Here is a 20289-nt window from a genome sequence, read left to right as displayed (position 1 = left end):
CGGTGTTTCACGTGGGCTTGCTCAAGCCGTTCCGGGATCCGGTGCAAGTGAACGCGAAAGCGTTGGCGCCGGAGCGGATTTCACGGGCCCGCGGCCACCCAGAAGTTGAACCAGCAACTGGTTCTGAGCACGGAATGCAACAACCTCTATTTCCAATGGAGCCAAGCGATCCACCGTTGCTTGCAGCGATGCATTTGTCTGCTCCACAGCTAGAAGTCGCTCCGACAGACAGCGGTAGTCCTCAAGGCGAGGCAGCCGGCGCACGACGTGCTATAAATCGTCAAGAGCGTCCGCACAGCGACATGCTACTTCAGCATGACGCTCAGCGGAGCTCCGATCACAAAGGACCTCGACCTCAAGCGCTCGAAGAGCGTCACGAGTCACTGGACGGCAGTCGACCCGGTCGTCAATGCCTTCCACTGACTCTACTCGATGATAACGGTGACGTCCACTATCACGTGGAACGTCTGGTAAGACGACGTCGTCACCAGGGTCAGACCCAATATCTGGTGAAGTGGCGGGGATATCCCGACTCCGAAAATTTGTTGGAGTTTGAGACGCCACTTCAGCAAGATTGCCCAGACGCCGTGGACGCTTTTGATCAGAAAGATCAGGACGACCCGCGCTTCCCGGCAATAGCCAGGGAAGTTTGAAGGGCCATGAATTCTTGCGGTCGCAGACACAGAGCTCGCGGACCATACGTCTCAGGGCAAAAATTTGAAGGAAGTCGACGGCGTGCCTTGAGTTTGGCAAACTCAAATCGGAGGTTCGCTCCACACGCACGTTCACTTCCTTGTGACTCAGCTGTACGGCATTCAGTGAGGAAAGATTTCGGTGCCGCTGCACCCATCGCTCAAAGAGCGCTTCGTCATCTGTAGCACTTTAGCCAGGGGTGAGCACTACAGGTAAAGTCCGCATTGTGGGTACGCAAGAACCACCTTATTGAGCACGTAGACGTGTGCGATAAACGTCCAGCGAAATTTCTAGTGGGACCAAGGAACGAGCTCGAGAAGCTTCCCATGTGGCAAGCTCATCTTCCGTTCTAGCCGAGTGCCCGATGAGGTGGGGGCGTAACGATCGAGTTACCACGTCCTTCGCTTTTATAGCGGGACCCGCCGAGCGGAAGCCATATTCCACACGAAGGTCAATGACCGACCGTGGATGAGCGCGCATCAGAGCCGCCTTACTGGTCAGATCCAGCTGCCGCTTCTGTGCCTCATCAAGGTGATTGGTGATTTTACCACGTTCCTCAGGTGACCAGAAGTCAAGAAACGGATATGGGGTCCGCAAGGCGGGAGCAGGGCTTATCTCACGCCGCTGGGGCGGCTCGCCTTCTGCGTCATTCCATCCGGGAAAAGGAGTGTAAGACTCAAGGTCGACCTCCTCCAGATCGCCAACGAGGTCACTTGTCACCGTTAGCGTGCGTGGAGCGCCACGCTCGGGCTCATCGAGCCTATGATTTACATTCCTTGATGCCGCGGAGACACGGTTCGACATGGCACCGTTTGCGGGAGATAAAGCTGGGCTCTGCCCGTGGTTGCTGTCGGAACCAGCGAGACTTGGAGACTTCGGTGTCATTGACACAGGGATCATTGAGCACGGAATTCGTTTCTTTCCAACGCAGTGTCAAACAGGCATGCAAGCCTCGGTGAGGCAATAACCGACTGAAACTGTAAATGTTCTCAATCTTAATGGGGGAGAGTGTAACAGGGTTGTACATACCCTGGCAACAGGTGTGTGTCACACGAGATCGGCATGATGTGACCACACCCGAACAAGAATACGGTACGGGGCTGGATAGCCAGTAGTTATACATGTATTTAGATTTTACTATACAATTTTAAGAGAATCTATGCATCTAAAATTTGGCGGTTTTGCCGCAGATAGAAATAAATGAAAATTAAATTTGAAGAGGTAATAAGCCTTGGGTTAAGACTATGATTAATCTTGGAATAAGCAGATTGCGATCCGCTAAACTCGTACTTGTTCTAAGTATATAACGAGAGGTCGGTGACCTAACTTACGCTTTCTCAAAGCGCAAAGCTACGACAGCCCCGCTGCATTTACCACTTTGAAAAAGGTGGGTGACGGTGGTGCTTCCCTCAAAAGCGACCTCAAGTTTTCTGAAAGAAGATCATCAAGAAGGCAAAATTATGTCGACTGTATCCAGAATCCAATCTAGATAGAATCTTTGTCAAAGCTTGGCACTTCTACCATCTTCACGAAGAAACTCCGAACTGCCCCAGCTTGCATCAAGTTCTTCTGAGGTGATTGGTAGTACAGATCCTTTGTGCCTTGTAAGCTTATATTCTCGTGGCAAGAAGGGCCGAGGAACGCAAGTTCGTCCAACGAGCCCCACGCGGGGAATTGTCAAGTCCCAGTAGGCCGCCCTGTGTCAACTAGGAAAGAAATCGGCTATTTTGTACATCGTAAAGGTCGTGGTCAATGTGACCAGCCGTGCAAGAGCAACATTTTCGAGAGAGGTGGGGCTAAAGACCCAGGGTTCGTAATAGTTCACATCACCATCCCTGGCTTTGTATAGCCGATATAAGGCTTGACATTGATTTAGATGATTCATGTAGGTACATTATCCGCGCGACTGCGTAACATAGGCTAGAGTATGCTTTGAATTTAGACCTGGAGAAAACGCAGATAGACTCCATGCCTCCTTCATTGGAAACACGAGTCAAAGTGTCGAGCGTGCCTGCAACCTTGAGAAGTTTGACATGTATACATACACTGATGTCTTGTTCTAAACCTGTATTTAAGATTAAATATTATCCAAAGAATTACATAGCCGAAGCGTCACGAGCTCTGGATTTGAAAATATTTGGTGCACACACTCATCGTCTATTAGATATTTGAACTGTGATACTACCGGCTACCAGAGTTGCGTTGCACAGGAACGAAGCTAGAATAGCTACTGTTCAAATCAATGGAGTTATCCCTACTGACGATAAACAATGTCGCTCCTGAATAAGTGCCTGATGCAGAATCCGAAAGGCAGATGCAGCAGCGATCTGAGATCATAGGATTAAAACAGAAACATGGAAGCGTATGTCGCGGTCATTACAATTTAATATGTTAAGGCAGAAGAAACACTTCAATGTCGTGATTTCTATAGTATATATGGTGGGGTAATAAAAACCTTACTTATTCTGAGAGAATGACTCATGTCTGTCACGATAAAACGGCACCACTGAGTTATCAGTGCCTTCTGGCCTAAGTACTATTCGGAGCAGTTAAGCTGAACGTATTTGCTGGAAGACAGATTACTCACTCGTGGACAAAGCGACCGGGGTTTTCCTAAGGGTTGTAACGCTGCCCCTGATAAAATCCCATTTTATGCTGAAGAAGTGATTGGTAAGCGATATGCGCAAGAGTTGCAGAATGATCAAGTCAACAAAATAGGCTAATCCCTCCCAGTTTTACGGAGGACACTCAAACAACACAGAGTGTGATAATCTAAATTATCCATCCTCAGCAATCCCACGGATCCCTCACTGAACCATCTTATCGTTTGTCGAGGCAATGTCACAAAGAACCACCACGCATGTAACGCCAGGATGGGAGAAGGCGTCACAAAATCGCCTGGATTCCTGGGTTCGAATGTTGCGTCACTTGTCAATGGCCCATACCAAAGGAAATGTGTGACGGCAAAGATGCTTTCTTTTGCGCAAACGTAAAGCGGTGAGTCAAAGAGTAATTTTTCTCACTTGACGCCGACTATCTGTGCCATAAAGGATAATGGTAATTTGAGAATATTAACAATAAGTTAATCTAATTCATGATCCTGGCGTAAAAAAAAACAGCATAGTCGGCTGCACTTATCTGAGACTGAGGTGTTGAATGTTGTCATTTGCAATAAAATACAATAATTGCTCTGTGACTGAAGTGAGTACTTTAAAAATGATGCTCTGGGAGTAGCTATATTTGCCACAAGGGCTATCTAACGCACCATCTATGTTTTTAAGTCTGGTAACGCAGCTATTTAGGCCGCATTGTACGCACGCGCAGACGAAATTTGACGATATTTTTGTCCGGCGTCGTACGAAGCACGGGGAATCTATATCAAACTTCTAGCTCCGAAGTGCATGCTAGCAGGTTATTGTCAACGTAGTCACATGTGTGTCTGACGCCGCAAAATCCATTTTTGTAATGCTTCATGAAAAAGCATGATTAGTAGACAGATTTCACAAGGATAAAGGTGAATGTGTTTGACAGTGCCAGTTTTTCAGCTGGTCGTAAAGAAGCGGTGCTGCCTAACAATTACAGGAAGAAATACAGTTCGTATTGCGCAGGTGTGGCCCGGCTTCACACATTTTTTTAAATATATCTCGAATGAAGCTAGAGTGTGGTAGAAGAGACGATCTTCATGATTTTAAGAAACATTTTATGTGCTTCTGACCAAGCCAGGTTGTCTGAGACATTTTAATCTTTACCGTAGGCTGTGCGTTTTTTCTATTGATGTTGCTGGCATATGCACGTCATTATCTTTGCGCGTCGCTTTCTGAAAGCGGCAGGGACTTTACAAAGTATGCGCTTGTCAAGTTCGGTATGCACCTGTTTAGTCCTAAGCCATATGGTCTGCACAGAACACGCGCCATTGGCACAGATGACGTCACCACACCTCTTACAAAATACGGTAGGATAGCAAGGTGTAAACCGGGTTGGCTTAATGCAGTGATGGTTACGCTTGTGCGACATCCAGACTACAAACTGTCGCATGTCATGATTTTGATGTCGCGCATCGACCAGGCGAAGCGAACATCGTTCTGGTCACTGGCAACAGATGTTGCACTGCTTAAACCGCTCAAAAGCAGGGGGCTTCTTAAAGATAGGCTTTACTTGTACGAAGCGTTTGTTTGCATGTGTGCGTTGCTATTTCTGTCCATAGACTTGCTGTATTACAGCACTGACATGTCATCACACAACATCTTAGGTTTCTATTTAGGAGGACATCAAGTGTAAAATTCTGTACGAGACTGGTGGGTTATCTTTCGATGGCAACACAGCTCAAAATGGGTCAACAAGCTAGAAACTCGCCGCATGCGTGGGTGAAGTCGGCAAATCCGCAAGCTCTGGTAGAATGTTGGCAGACCATAAGAATGACCTTAGTTGATCTTATAAACGACGCGTCCGTTAATACCGACATTTCGGTCTTCATGAACCATTTAAGAAAACGGCTTGTAGAGCTGCAGCCAGCTATTCCGTGACTGGTGGGTATACAACCAAGCTGTTCCTCAACAACATCTCTCGTCAACATGGCTTCCATTACCATTGTATTGGAAAAGAGCCGTATTTCACATCGGAGTTTTAGAAAAAAGTGTTCAAGGTAATAGGCACCAGATTATCAACCACTGACCTTGCCGCACAAAGCCGCAGATATCCTGTGAGGAACTTGTGTATTGGGATCACCGCGGAGCGTGGTCAGATGGGTTCATTTGTTGGTTCGCTATTATGTTATACAGTAAACTCCTCCACGACCATCGCCTTTAATATATATAGTTATGTATTCGTTTACGTCCCTTTTACAGCACCACAAATAGCTTTGATCTTGGAGTGTCGATACGAATTGACTTGCCGATATCATTGCGGCGACATTTTATACCAAAATCCAAATTTTCTCAGTCTTCCTAGCTAGTCCTGGTACCTTTATATTAGTAATACGTGCTATTTAGCTCAGACAACTTACAAAGATCTCAATGTCGACATTACTGGACGCGTGTATGGAAAGCCAGAAATATAGTCGAAACCTATAGATTTTAAGCAATTTACTAGATCCGGTAAGCCGGCCAAAGTCGCCGATGAAAGCGGTGAGTTTTGAACTTGTTCTCTTGATTTTTGAAAGGTGGGCTCGTAAGAATTTGATATTTAAAACGTGTTTGTCCGCTACTGCATAGCGCTCACCGATCAATATGTCTATCCTATTCCCTGGTGGTCGACCAGGGACATACCCTGTGTGATCTGAGATTCTCATCATAGCGTAACAATTCGTGTCGCGTGTCAGGCGAGTCAGTGCTGAATACTTTAAATTCAAGATAAGAATTAAAGTTGTAAATCTGCAGTAAATTGCTTTGCTAAACCAATATGTGGGAACAAGAAGTGATCGCTTCTCAGGACTGTTACAGTGCAATACACGTCATACACTGCTGGTATGATTGATGCGGGACGTCATCATCCAGTTCTTAACTAGGGTGTTCCGAAAGTGTTCCCACCACACTATATCGTCGCAAAAGAGGCCATCCATCCTTCCATTGTTTATAAGAAATGAACTGACTACGTCGTTGTGCGATACTGCACATGCTCTCTACATGCAGAGGAGCTGCCGCAGCTCTTTCGCTTGGAGGAAGCTCGGTCAAGGTCGATGAGCTGCGTTTTATACTTAGAACCAGTACAAGTGTAGAAAATCGCGACCCGCTACCTATCAGAGTACCCAAAACCTTAACCAAGGCAATACACTCTTCCGCTCAAAATTAAACCTGTATTTATCCGTTTTATTTGTGGTAGAGCCGCCTATATCCAAAACCTTAGGTCTTACTAATAAATTAGTAAAACCTAATTAATATGCATTACTACTGGCAGTCCAGCCACGTAGTGGCTTCTTGTTACGGTGTGGCCACACCATTGTGTAATTCCATCAACTTGTCTAATCCACACCTTTGAACGGTCACACCATCTTGTGTGACCCACTCTTTCATACCAGAGTACGTATAACCCCATTACACCGAAGATGAAACTACTCAGCAGTAAGCAGATTATAAAATTTCTACTTGATATTGCTGAGGTCCATCGCCTCACCATTCTAGATTTTTTGATATGTGTATCTCGCCGGTTCTTCGCAGCAAAGAAGATGTTCTTCACATTGAATACGACACCCACCACCTCATCTGACAAGATACGGCTCACGTGGATGGCCCTTGGAGATCCGCGCTATTCAAAGACACTCTATAAATGTGATTAATCTGAATAGGATCTGATGTCATTGCAGCAATTAAATCTCTTAACTCTGATCCCATTTCAGCAATAAAATTTCTTTACTTTGGACAGGCTGACTCTTGCTCCTCTTACGAAAGGGTAAAACCTTAAAGCGCACCTTATACTCGGGAAAGGCGGTTCGAGAACCCACAGCGTTTGCCGCTTCAACTTTATCCGTGTTGAGGATGCCTCTTTCACAGTGGTCTGCGCAATAGTGCTCATTCTCGCGCACGTCCTCGTAACCTGGAGACCGCAAGCATGACGCACTGCTGCTCCGTATGGAGCACGACATAAAATATGGGTCAATGCATTTTCGCTCATTTAATAGTGAAAATCTTCTTGTTTCTGCCAAGCTCCATGCCTCATGATGCGTGTCGTTTGCTTTATCACCACCCCCTGTAGATGGGATCGTCACGGGAAAACATTCTCATAGCCGATGAATGCCTCCAGGCGAGCCGATTACCGCATCTGGTCCTTGGGCTGCTAGATGACGCCGTCATGATTGACAATAGACGTAAAGTTTTGATGCGTATTTAGATGTCCCGTGGACAGCTACTCAAAAATTTCGTTCTAAATCTCACGAAGGTCACAGCTCTCGTAGGACTTGTTCGTGGGATTGACGACAAGTGCTGCCAAATAAATTGAGGAGTTTCGTGGACCTTGCACAGAGGAAGCTATGACTCACACACGGGTTTTCGCACGCTTCAACGGGAAGCGGAACCGAGAACCTTTCGATCAATACCTTGATAGACTTATGTATTTAAAGGTATCTATCGTTTTCAGACTAAACAACGCATATTCGTTTTACCAATCTGATGATAAAACTGCCTTTATCTATTGACGTGCGGCTAGTAGTCCACTTCTATAACGACCTCTCCCCTTTCAACTTCAAAAATTCTGATACCTCGGCACTGATAGCAATTCACAATGACACAAAAATGCAATGCGAGCTTCATACCATTGTATAGAAGTGTCAACACGATAGTATAAAGCTTACCCCGTTACGACCCTCTCTACCTTCATACAATTCAACTTTACGAACTAATTTCACGCACTCCTAAAACGTCATGAAATTTGTGACATATTTCTGTTCAATTTTCCCTTTTCTGGTGACAAAAGAGAATCTGCAACTTCACTTATAGATTTTGATAAGAAATACAGATAAGCAATGCAAGATTGTGTAGCATAAGATAGTCTGGTCTCTTTTACAAGCGCCGTATTTCGTTTTTGCTTCGCAGTTCAAAAATATAAGTACAACAACATTTTTATTTTCAAATGCTTAGATTTTCCGATTACTATCAAATATTTTGCCAGGATTCATGATGTTGTTAGGATCAAGTGCCCTCTTGATCCAGTGCATCACTTCAACGCTGTCGCCGTGCTCCCTCAATAAGTATTCCATTTTACCATTGCCTATTCCGTGCTCGCCCGTGCAAGTGCCCTCATACTCAATCGCACGATTCACAAGACGGTCAGAAAAATCTCGAACCTTTTGCATCAGCTCGGTATCGTTTGGGTAAAATGGTAGCATAACGTGAAAGTTGCCATCTCCAACGTGTCCGACGATGGTACCAAAAAGGCCAGATTGTTTTAAGTCGGCCTGCGTCTCAACAATAATGTCTGTCAAACGAGAAAATGGTACGGCGACATCCGTAGATAGACCTCGACTTCCGGGCATCCGACTTAACGTTGCGTACCACGCAGCATGGCGGCCGCTCCATAGCCTTTTGCGTTCTTCAGAGCTTGTAGCAAGCTCAATGTCTTTGGCCTCGAAATCTTTCGCAATATCCAAAACTACGGAACTTTGCTCCTCCACCTCTCCAGGTGATCCGTGGTACTCAATTAGTAGCGAAGGCCGCACAGGAGTTGAAAGCTTCGAGTATTCATTAATTGCATCAACAGCATTTTCATCCATCAATTCCATTCGAGCCACTGGAATGCCCATCTGCATGACCATGGCACACGTATCGACAGCCATTTGGATCGAATCAAATTGACAGATCATCGTCTTCTCAGCCTCTGGAATACCAAACAGACGCAATTCCGCTTCCGTGACAATGCCAAGCGTTCCCTCTGATCCAATAAGCAAGCGCGTGAGATCGTAGCCCGCAGACGATTTGCGAGTTTTGGACCCCGTCTTGATGACGCGTCCGTCAGCCATGACAGCAGTCAGCGACATTACACTGGTCTTCATATTGCCATAACGCACTGTAGTTGTGCCCGACGCATTAGTAGAGATCATACCACCCAGTGTGGCGTTAGCACCAGGGTCCACTGGGAACATAAGGCCTGTAGCCCGAAGGTCCATATTTAGCTGTTCACGGGTGACACCCGCCTGTACTTTGCAACTCATGTTTTCAGGCTCGACGGCCAGTATGTTGTTCATGCCCGTAAGATCGATCGACACGCCGCCTTCGGCAGCGGAAATGTGGCCCTCGAGCGAAGATCCTGCGCCGAATGGAATCACGGGGGTATTGGCTGCCGCGCAGATCTTGACGACTTCGACCACCTCTTTCGTTGATTGGACAAAGGCGACAGCATCAGGTGGAGCCACGGCATGATAGGACTCGTCTGTTCCGTGTTGCTATTAAGAAAGATGGTGGAATGAATGAAACTGGCAATAACGAGATGATGTAAGCTTCAAGCGCACCTCTAGAACGGAGGAAGCAGTCGAGAGTCGATCGCCTAGCAGTGCCTTAAGCGACGATAGGGTCTTCTCAGAAGGCATTCGACGCGTGCTCATATGACAGATCTGCTGCATTAACGTGTACGTAGCACGAGGTCGCACGGTGTTGGTGATCAAATAGCTCTTCATGTTGTTCTTATATCACTTGCAAAATTTGAATCTGGCAATGATTTTAAGATGAACTGGGCAAAGTCAAATTGTCACCTAAATTTTTAAAAAAGAGCAATTTTGGCAATCGATCATTTACATATTTCCTTTGAAATCGATCCTTGTGTTTCTGTACAGGCAGTTTTCAATTTTTGTTAGCGTCAAGCTCACATCGATGATCACTTTTTAATGCCAAATGAGATGTCTTCCCAGGACGAACTATCTCAACTTTTAACATGGCCGGCGGCATCTTCATCGTCTTTCTCGAGGCTTGCGCAGCGAAATTATCATCGATCGGGCTAATATAACTCAAAATGAAAACGTTTGGAAAAAAATGTACCTTTATCGAGAAATCAGCCACTTTTGATTTGTCGACATCATTGTGCTTCGTTTAGAACAGCAACCCTGCTACACATGCAATCGATTTTGCTTCAAACTTTGCTTTATTCGACATCCTTTGTCATCTGATTATCCATGCGCGCTTATACATTGTCGCGAACAGTCGACTTTTGTAGCGGTGACTGACTTTAGGAGTTAATACTATGTTAAAAGGAGTGTTTCTGGTGTGCTAGCTTCATGACGCAACACATCTGCTATCAATGAGGTGTCAAAGGCTCTTTGGTGTGTGAAATAGATGCACAAGATGATTGTTCTGGATGTGGTACTACAATCGCTAGCGGGAACTATGATACAGTGATGTGATCTGATTGGATATGGGGCCTGGCCACTTTACTCGTCAAACTTCTTCCTGTCCCTTACCCTTCCAAGAGTGAAGGAGTAGAGCGAAGACAGTCTCAAGGCTCGGGTGTGGGTTTTGTGGGACCAACAATGCATAAGCTGGGAGTGTGTATGAAGCAACACCTTTTTACTGAAAACAAGATATACTTACTGTTGCCTTCAACATTACTGATAGCGTCGATAATGTGTACTGTTATGTCCTTTAGTGTCCTGACCAAGTCAGATCCTAACTGATCGTGCATACTGCATTATAAATTTAGAATGAGAAGTGAAAACGGATTGCTTTTGAGACAAACGCACCTGAAATGCATCTAAGACAGTTTGCTTTAATTACATATGCCCAAATATGATATTGTTTTATAACACCAGTGTACATAGTTTACATAGTGAACATGTTATAGGTTGGCCAGAGAATAATCATTTTTTCAGATCGATTTTTGTTTGGCCGTATCTTCAGTTTCTCTATTCGGTCCATCCAGCTGTCCGACTGGTAAACATTCTCATTAGTACTTGACTGTTTCTTACTGCTCTTTTAGCACATTCTTCAATTTGTGCTCATACACTGTTACTCACCACCTTGGGGAGGAGACTCAATTATTCCACATTTGCCAACTGCGTTAGGAAAAGTGAAAGCAACGAGAATGAGCACCACCATACAGTACGAGATTCAGCCCCAGCGTCGCGGTGGGCGTGTCCGGGGAGCTGAGGGATACCACAAGGAGGATATAGTTGCTTTACTCAATTGCGTCAGGACTATTGTGCCGATCACTACTGATGAATGGGACGAGGTGCTGGAAGAGTATCGGAATACGCACGCAATTCCCAACATACGTGCGCAACGTGACACCATCTCACTTAAGACCAAGTTTAAGCAACTATTACGGAACCATAAGCCCGGTTTAGATAGCCGTTCAGATGTACGGGAAGCTGGGCTTATTTTAGACTTAATAGAAGCCAAAATGGCTAACGGCAAGTCTCAACAACGTCGAGGAGGCAGAGTAAGAGGCGCTGAGGGATTCTCACTCGCTGATTCTAAAGCCCTTCTGAGCATCGTTCGGCGTCTCTTGCCTGTACAACGATCTTCCTGGGATCAAGTTGCAAAAGAATATTGTAAGGAATATGCAGAGCCGAACGACAGAGCCAGCAGAGACGGCTCCTCGCTGAAAAACAAGTTTCGTCATTGGCTCAAAAAAGATACGGCAAATGTAGCACGAGAGGAGGTAACGCAAGCGCTGGTTATTCATGAGGCGATAACAGCCAAATTAAAAAAGATGGCGTATGTTGTGGAATCCGCCGAGCATGACGTCGAGACAATGAATGTTGAAGCCATGATAGAAAAAGTCGAGGGTACAGCTTGTGTTAGTAGCTTGACAGTAGAAGGGCCATCAAGCAGTGATGGTGGCGAAGAAGTTTCTACCTTGGGAACTCGACGTGGAGGACGAGCGCTGGGATCAGAAGGATACTCGCAGACAGACACATGGGCTTTACTTGCTTGTGTCAGAGAAGTCTTACCAACCGAACAGTCGACTTGGGAGCAAGTGTTACAATTATACCGTACAAAGCACGCGGTTCCCAACAATCGTGCGCAGAGAAATTCAACAGGAGTTAAGATTAAGTTTCGACAGCTTCTAAACTACAGGGAAAATTCGAGCAAGCCCTTGCCTGAAACTGTGCTGGAAGCCCGTGTTATTTCGAAAGAGATAGATGCACGTGGTAGGAACAGGAAACACGAACATCTGGACAGTGGATTGGACGCTTCCCTGTCACATACATCGGATGAACTCGCGTCAAATGGCAGTGAAGATAATCGTGCGGGTTTATCTCATGATGAGCAACGAAGTAGCAAGAAGCGATTAGATGTGGACGCTACTGTTGCAACATCGATAGGAAGTTTGCAGCAATCCCTTAACGAATCAGTGAAACGCCAAAAACATGCCATGTCCGTGCAATCTCAAGATCTCGACAGTGAATCCTTGCGTGTTGAAATCGCAAGTCGAGAGCTGACACTTTTGCGACAACGCGAGCAAAGAGAGGCAGAACTGAGGGTTTGGGAGAAAGAGCGGACCATGCGGGAGAAACAGCGTATGGATATGGAAACATGGGTATTTGTGTGTGATCGATTGCGAACACTTCACCGAGAGCGGGCAATTGAGCAAAATTTAAATATAGTCGATGAGATCAATGAAGAGATTGCTATGCTCAAGATAAAGAAGCAGCAACTTGCGAGTCTTATGGCTTAGAACACTTCATCACGCACGGGCATCAAATTTTACCCTTTATTTTGTGGTGTAAACATTCGGACGTATGGTTTATATTTGAAAATCAGATGTATCGATCGAATTATTCAAAATCTATCTGGCCCATTGCTGACATTGAGGCACCTCTAAGTTATGCAAGTCGAGGAAGTACCGCTTTAGCTTTCCTTTCTCCGCGTTGCGATTGAAGTGAACAAGACGGCAACCAAGCGTGCTACTTACGTCTACCTTGATAAATCCTTATTACTGACGATATCGGAGGTATCCTCTGTGTCTAAAGTATCTTTGTTTTCGCCGGAAAGCAAAATCTCATAGTCTCGGATTAACGAGGATTTTGATAAAGCCACAGGCGACAGAACAAATTTTTCACGCGAGGACAATTTACTCGTCGATCTTGGCGCGACATTAACTTCGATGAGGCTCCCAGTATCCACATTTGTTCCGCTGTTGCTTTCTCTTGTCTTCGTATTCATTGCTTCGAGTAAACCTGCCACTCCACCACTTTTGCGACGCAAACGATTGTGAACCTGACGCTGCACGGCGGTGGCACCATGTGTGATGCCAAATGTAGGGCTCAATGAGCCTTTTCGTCTCAACTTTGCGGAAGGGGGCGATATGGATGTAGCTTTCAATGGAGATCCTTTGTGAGTCCCTGGGCGAGAGGATACGCCTATTCGATTCCCGTGATAAGACGTGGATAGAGTGCAACCAGACAACGACACTCGCGAGTTTGAGTCCGAGAATTCTGAGAATCGGTAGTGCCGATGCTTCGGTCGAACTTTTACATGCAATAGCTCATCAGCCATAATATGGACTGGAGACAACACCTCGATTCCATCCGTCGTACATATACCTGCCCAGATCAGTGAAAACGAGCATTGTGTTTAATAGAAATGAGACTGGACATACATGAAATCAGAAAGACCAACCTTCTACAGAGTGAACGTGAAGCATTCGGCTGATGTTTTCATACAGAGTTTTCAATGACCACGACTTGTTCACGACAAAGCGAATTTTTCGGCTGGCTTTTAATCCTTCAACGATGAAAGTAACACACACTGACCCTTCGGTGGTAATATCGATTGAAAGACGTCGGCGAACACGATCAACGAGCGGTCCCGAAATTACTCGATACATTGCGTTAGAGAAAATGTTGGCATTCATTGAATGAGTGCCCTCCTCATCCCCTCTACAGATAATCGAGTTCTTTTCTTCTTGGTGTTCACCTGCAACAGATGATGTCGTGCTGTGAGACTCTTCACCATCACTGGTATCCAGCAAATTATCCTTTTTTGCCTCATCTAATTTGCCATTCTCGTCTTGGGCAGCTTGAATGCCGTGATTCGACACATCGTAGGCGTAAGTTACGCCACAGACGATCAGTGGGCCGAAGATAACACCCTACATAATTACGTACAACAAGCAAAACAACAGCTGACATCGGCACTTTGGATAATAAAACCAAGCGTCAGTTTCCTAACCGACCTCAAATCCAAACACGTAAACACCAAACACTACACTTAATGCGGACACGTAGGCATTTAGTGCCACAATACTTTTCTCGTAAAGCATTTCATCCAGCATCGTGAAAACAACGTACTGAACCCCAAAAAGAGCAAGTGCCTTGACAAAAGAAGACGTAAGTCCAATTGAAATAACCCAGGGCACGCACACCAGATACGGCGGAATGATTGGCACAATCGAGATAAAAAAGGTGACGGTTGTTGCCAGGTACATAAAGTCAGCATTCTATACAGAAAGGAAATCAGCAGTGGAGCAATCAACCCGACAAGGCATGATTTCGAAAGTTACGTACCATGATGGTAAAGGAAACCATTGTTACAATTGCATGTAGACTTGCCATCTTGAGTGGCAAAAAAAAGACGCCCTCAATCACTTTTCGAAGAGATCTGACAACATCAGGCCTTTTGTCGACTTGAATAGGCAGTAAATCCTCCACAAACCTCTCGATAGGATCCCAGTTTGTACATAGTAGGTAGAAAAGCGATGAAACGAAAAAGAACGAGCGGATTCCAAGACTAACAAATGCAATCACCAGTGTGAAGATAAGAAACACTAACTGAGCCACCGACCCCACTGCAATTCGACTTATATCAAGTCCTTTGGAAGTCCAGTCGGTCAGCTGGACTGACGTTAGATTTACAAATTCAACTTTGGAGTACGCAAACGATAAAGCTTGCACGATCGTCATGTTTCCAGGAATGTGGATTCGGTTAGAAAATGACGTTTGCGAGGTAACGTTCCCGTCGCTCGATTTGGCATCCAGGTAGTATGTCTTCACCAGACTTTTGAGTGGTGGCCACCACATTGTATCGTTATACTTGTCCTCGACACCACTTACGGCCTGGGCTATCATAGCGCGGCTATTTTCCACCTGCTGTCTCCAGACCTGTCGTGTGTGCTCGTCATTTACGAAGTTATCCTGAACCCAACCCGAGAGATCTGTTGCTGCACGACTTCCTTCGAGGTAGCTTTCGGTGCCGAGAAAGAGGACGACAAAAGCACCCTATCACATACAAAATATTAGCAGTCAATATTTTTGCTTTTTACCAATTCAACAAAAAAAATGGTTACTGTGATGAAGAAGCCGAGAATCAAAAGCATTGATACAAGCACATCATCTGAAAAAAAGAAGCGATAATAGAAAATGCGTCGATCCAAAATTTTAATGAGGCTTAGCGCCGCAATACAGAGACCAATAATGACATTAAAAAAAGACATCCATGAAAACATGCGCATCCAGATAGACACGGCGCCGACAAGCGAGAAGAGGAAGATGCCATAGTTGAGAAACAGCTCTTTGGCGGTGCGACGTGAACCATCGTGTGGGTGGCTAATAAATATTTCGGCCGACTTAGTGAAAACGCACGTTAGAAAGCCCTGCAGTCAAGAGTCATGACAACAATTGTCAGCCTCAAATTATGCTTCATTTTGTCAAATTTACTGTCCATACGTAGCGGTCCACGTCAATACTGTCACTTAGATATTGCAGCACTGAAATTACATTGTTCTTGGCCTGACGCAGTGCTTGACTACACATGATAGCCCAAACAATAATTCGCAGGTAGTTCTCGAACAGTAGAAAGTTAAAGTAGATGAGGACGAGGATTAGCGCTGTCGAGATATTGCCGACCAGCTAAAACGGCAAAAGCCATACAAGCAACGGCATCAAGAGGTCAGAACTACATTACTGACGCATGGAACTCATCAAAGAAATCGAGAGGATAAGATTTAACACAATGAGCTTGAGGACAAACCTGGGCGAGAATCATCTCCGCAAACTCGGCCATGGCACCGAAATGTATGACAATCCTGTATTTTGTTCCTAAAAAACAAAGCTAAAGTATGCAAGTGAACAGGTGTATGTTAATACACAGGTGCTTTATGTATTACTTTAAACATTGGGGTTAAAGAGAAGGTACCGAATAGCTTCCATCTCTCGCTGCTCATCTGACTTTTCGACATTTCCGTTCGGTATTAACGGTAGTGAGATATTGCTTTTGCTGAGCAAAGCTGCGGCGTCCTGCTTGTGGTCGCACGGCTCAATTGTATTAGGTAAAACTGCAAACTGGTTGCTAGCAGTGGACGAATCAAGGCTATCACGTAGAGAAGCCAAATTTTCGTCCGTTTGGCGCAATTGAGGCGACAGTCGATCAATATAGGAATGCTTCGAAAAGTTTCTCGCTGATTTCAGACTGTCATCCAGCTGCGACCTGCGACCGCTATCGCTATCACTACCATGCCCCCAGTTACCCACGATTTTGTCTTCTTCGGCATTTATGCACGGGTGATTTTTTGATTGTTGTTTCTCGTTATTGTGTTGTCCTAGATGGGATGAATTTAAAGCGCGTGAGTCTGCGCGAGGTGAAAATGATTTAAGTGATAGGCCATGATGTGGTACCTTCACTAAATCGTACAAACTCAACCCAGCAGGTTGAAGCTTTTTAGATTCGACACGCTCCTTAGCTTCATAATTTGCCGGCAAAGTCGCAGCAAAGGATCCTGAGATTACATCATCGGCAACGTCTGGTGGTGCCTGTTTTGATAGATGCATTGGCTGTTGCATAGATATTGGCTTCGTCTGCACGCAGGAGTCCACACATACCACTTTATAGGTCTTAGAACCAGTCGCCACTATCTCACCCTGCGCAATTCGATCTTCCTCAGCTTTCCGTGCAGCATGAAATCGCTCTTGCAACTGTGCTTTGATAGCGTCCATGTGAGCCATCATGCTGCACATCTCATCTATATCCGCTTGCACACACAGCATCTTAGCAGCAATGTCTTCGACACCTTCGCTAATTTGTTCTATCTCCCCAGTTTCCTCCTCCCTATCACTGTCATTACTACTATCACTGTTACTGTTGGAGTCTCCGCTGCTCTGATCGCTCAGTGACTCACTGTCTGCCTCACTACTACAGCGATTGGGCTGATTAATTGCTCTTGTCATAACGAAATATTCCTACTGTAGATAAGACCGTGCCACGAAGCCTACGCTGATTGGGCACTTTGTGAAGCAAACAATCTGATGTGTCACGTTTATGCATGTCAACGTTCAGCACAGCTCCATTACGTTTGTTCATGTAAAAGCTGGGCAGATAACAGAGCGGAAGACCGTTCTATTTGGTTGTGGCAAATTTCACGGCTTCTTTTGATTTTATTTAGCGACTGACGCCTAAATTGTAGCAATAACGTTTGCTGAATCATGAAGGTTCCCAGGATAAGTTGATTTGAGAAGTTGGAATCGCCAATAGTTAAGGCTCAACATGCGACGGTATGGTGAGCAACAGTTTGATGCGGCTGATGTGAGTCTAATTGCACTTAATGAGCGCGGATAAGTATTTCGAAGACAGTGTCTTTTTCGACGACTACACTAATAAGCTGCCCATACCGCTCACTGTACCAATTCAGCCTGGTACTGCTGTTTATAGCACTGAGTAAGCAAGGTGACTCTGATCTTACGTTTATAATTGCAGTCCAAAAGCGTCCTGTTGTACACATCCTGTACCCCTGTTCTTGCTCGCGATCCTCTCCCTCCACCCCTCTCTCCCAATTACTTAATGTCTGTATATGGCAGACCTGTTGTGTTTAATCCCTGCACAAACCGATTAATGTATTGAGCTGTTTGCCATCACGCTTGACCTCTGTCGTGGCATACCCTGAATTCAGCTCCCATACCGCATGCTGATTGGCCACTTCCTCTGCGGACGTAGTCGTTCGGCTTGTCGACCATGACTTGGCCCCCATCAATCTCGAATTTCCCTCGAGCCCAGCATCAGCAGCGAGTATCCCCCGAGAAATTAACTGCTTAAAATGCGTATCTCAACAGTAATTCGCGCATCAATGCTGGCTGTTGCCGCAATGTCGTCATTTTCTATTCCATACTCCTCGGACGCCAAGCAGGTGACCGTGAGCAGTGAGCACGACGTCGATGCCTCCATCATCCATTCGCCAGTTAAGTCTCGTGCTTTAGGTGCCGCTGTGGCCAACGCAGATGATGATTCAACTCCCGCTAAAAAGCCTAAGAAGAAAAAAACGAAGAAAGCTAAATCGGCAACCAAGGCAGCAGCTGAGAGTGAAGACCGAAGTATTGAGTCAACAGCTACCGAAAAAGATGCTGCCGATCAGACCACTGCAGCAGCAACCCCCAAAAAGAAAAAGAAACAGAAAAAGAGTGCCGCCACACCTGCCCCTGTGCAAGAGGATGACATTGATAAGACTCCTGCCAAACCAAAAAAGGCACCAAAAAAGGCGAAGAAGACAAAGAAGACAAAAAAGTCGAAAAAGGCCAAAGCAGCTAAGACTGCTGCTGCTGCTGGGGCTGCTGGGGCAACTGCTGCTACTGCAGAAGAAGCATTGGATGAGGCATTGCAGGAGGCCACGGACGCTACCGACACCGCTAATTCTCAGGATGCTGCTAACAAGTCTGGTGTCAAGGACAAAAAGATTAAGGGTTCTAAGAATGAGGGTGTTATTGATGGATCATCCGAGGGTCTTGCCGAAATTGATAAGATTGATTTGCGCAATGAGGAAGGATGGGTGAGCGTATATGATGATCCTCCGCTTCTTGTTATCAAGGCTTCGCTTTACGCCTTTATTGCTTACAATGACACGGATGTGTGTGACACCTTTAACATGACCATGAATGCCGTGGAGCAAAAGCCCGAAGATAATGGACGTTTTTCGTACCACGTTGTGGCCTACATCAATTGCACTAAGAATGGTGAAGATGAGACGCAAGGTCGGTTTATTTTGAACTTCATTCCGGAGGGCAAGCGATTGCTTCTGACCGAGTGTGGTCATCGTGAAGAGGGCGAAATTGTCAACTGGCTGCGTATCCAAGATGAGGTGCCAGAGTGCATGACCCCCACACAGCGTAAAAACTTCCTTGCTCAGCCTATGAAGCACATCCATGCTAGCAACGGTGTCGCTGATACCGAGGCAGTTCAGACAGACTTTTTATCTCGTCTCGAGGAGTTTGACAAGGATGAGGTTGCAATTGTTGGAACTGCTACCATTGCAATTATTGCCATAATTGTTGCGCTGGTAGCCTTTGTATTGCGTAAGCGCAAGGCACAGAAGGATCTTGAACGCACTATTGCCGGTGCCAAGGCCGAGCACGCTGTCGAAGACGATGATTTGCAGATTGAACCAGAAGAGAAAGTCACTAAGGAGCGTAAGGGATTGATGGACAGCTCTAAGGCCAAGGTTGACGATCCTGATATGGAGGAGGGGTCGTTTGTGAACTCTCCAGCTGTGCGTGTTTAAGTGTAGCTATCGTTCGACTAATTGGCTGATTTTCTCAAGAACAAGGTAGAATCAACTGTAGATTTTAAGCAGTAGACGTTTGTGCGGCAAAGGCTATCTCCCGGCCAGCTTCTGAATGTCTTGGCTTGCCGTTGGTACAAAGCTTGTGTCCAATGTGCTTAAATGCATTTTGCGTGAAAATATATACGCACAATTTACTTTAGTCTGATTTTTCATTACTGTAAAATCTTATAGTGCCATCACAAGAAGCCGTAGCAAGTTGCGGGTAGAGAGGACTGAAAGCTACAGAGGTGACAACGTCTGTATGCCCTGTTAGCCTAACAAGCTGCCTACCAGTTCGAATGTCGTAAATATACGCAGCCTGGTCTTCTGACCCTGTGGCCACGTAGCGCATGCACGGACTGAAATTTACGCCAAGCGTGTGGACGCGGTTTTTGTGCTGACAGAAGCGCATGACACAATTATCGGCTCGGATATCCCACAAATGAATTGTGCTGTCTAAACAGCTACTTAACAAAAGGTCGTAGAAGTTACTAGGATGACTAGCGTAGCATGTCGGTCGAGGTAAAGTTACAGTGTGTACAGCGCGACTATGTGCATCACGAAAGATACGAACAGTGCGCCCACCACCACCAGCACCGACGTCCAGGACCCGTAGTGAGCGGTCTGATCCCGCAATGACCGCAATGGACGATA

General features: G+C 45.7%; 5 protein-coding genes across 5 annotated transcripts; 3 read left to right on the top strand and 2 right to left on the bottom strand.

The window, feature by feature from the left end:
- Positions 1 to 134: 134 nt before the first annotated feature.
- On the top strand, positions 135 to 653 carry PHALS_07795 (hypothetical protein F444_21326; the record flags this gene model as incomplete). Its single annotated transcript, XM_024721326.1, has 1 exon — positions 135 to 653. The coding sequence occupies one exon, from the start codon at positions 135 to 137 to the stop codon at positions 651 to 653; it is 519 nt and encodes a 172-aa protein (XP_024586436.1).
- A 7604-nt stretch (positions 654 to 8257) lies between these two features.
- Positions 8258 to 9793, bottom strand: PHALS_07794 (glycolate subunit; the record flags this gene model as incomplete). Its single annotated transcript, XM_024721325.1, has 2 exons — positions 8258 to 9562; positions 9629 to 9793. 2 exons carry the CDS (start codon positions 9791 to 9793, stop codon positions 8258 to 8260), a joined length of 1470 nt encoding a protein of 489 aa, XP_024586435.1.
- Positions 9794 to 11190: 1397 nt separating this feature from the next.
- PHALS_07793 (uncharacterized protein) lies at positions 11191 to 12789 on the top strand (the record flags this gene model as incomplete). The annotated part of the gene is made up of 1 exon (XM_024721324.1): positions 11191 to 12789. One exon carries the CDS (start codon positions 11191 to 11193, stop codon positions 12787 to 12789), a length of 1599 nt encoding a protein of 532 aa, XP_024586434.1.
- A 239-nt stretch (positions 12790 to 13028) lies between these two features.
- On the bottom strand, positions 13029 to 17053 carry PHALS_07792 (Uncharacterized membrane protein; the record flags this gene model as incomplete). The annotated part of the gene is made up of 8 exons (XM_024721322.1): positions 13029 to 13657; positions 13734 to 14205; positions 14290 to 14553; positions 14621 to 15331; positions 15400 to 15705; positions 15779 to 15961; positions 16083 to 16137; positions 16248 to 17053. The coding sequence occupies 8 exons, from the start codon at positions 17051 to 17053 to the stop codon at positions 13029 to 13031; spliced, it is 3426 nt and encodes a 1141-aa protein (XP_024586433.1).
- Positions 17054 to 18138: 1085 nt separating this feature from the next.
- On the top strand, positions 18139 to 19593 carry PHALS_07791 (uncharacterized protein; the record flags this gene model as incomplete). Its single annotated transcript, XM_024721321.1, has 2 exons — positions 18139 to 18519; positions 18700 to 19593. 2 exons carry the CDS (start codon positions 18139 to 18141, stop codon positions 19591 to 19593), a joined length of 1275 nt encoding a protein of 424 aa, XP_024586432.1.
- Positions 19594 to 20289: the final 696 nt, after the last annotated feature.

Source organism: Plasmopara halstedii, assembly GCF_900000015.1.
Source record: "Plasmopara halstedii genome assembly, contig: Scaffold_3120, whole genome shotgun sequence".
NCBI classification, from domain to species: Eukaryota; Oomycota; class Peronosporomycetes; order Peronosporales; family Peronosporaceae; genus Plasmopara; species Plasmopara halstedii.
This window is presented reverse-complemented; position numbering and strand designations above follow the sequence as displayed.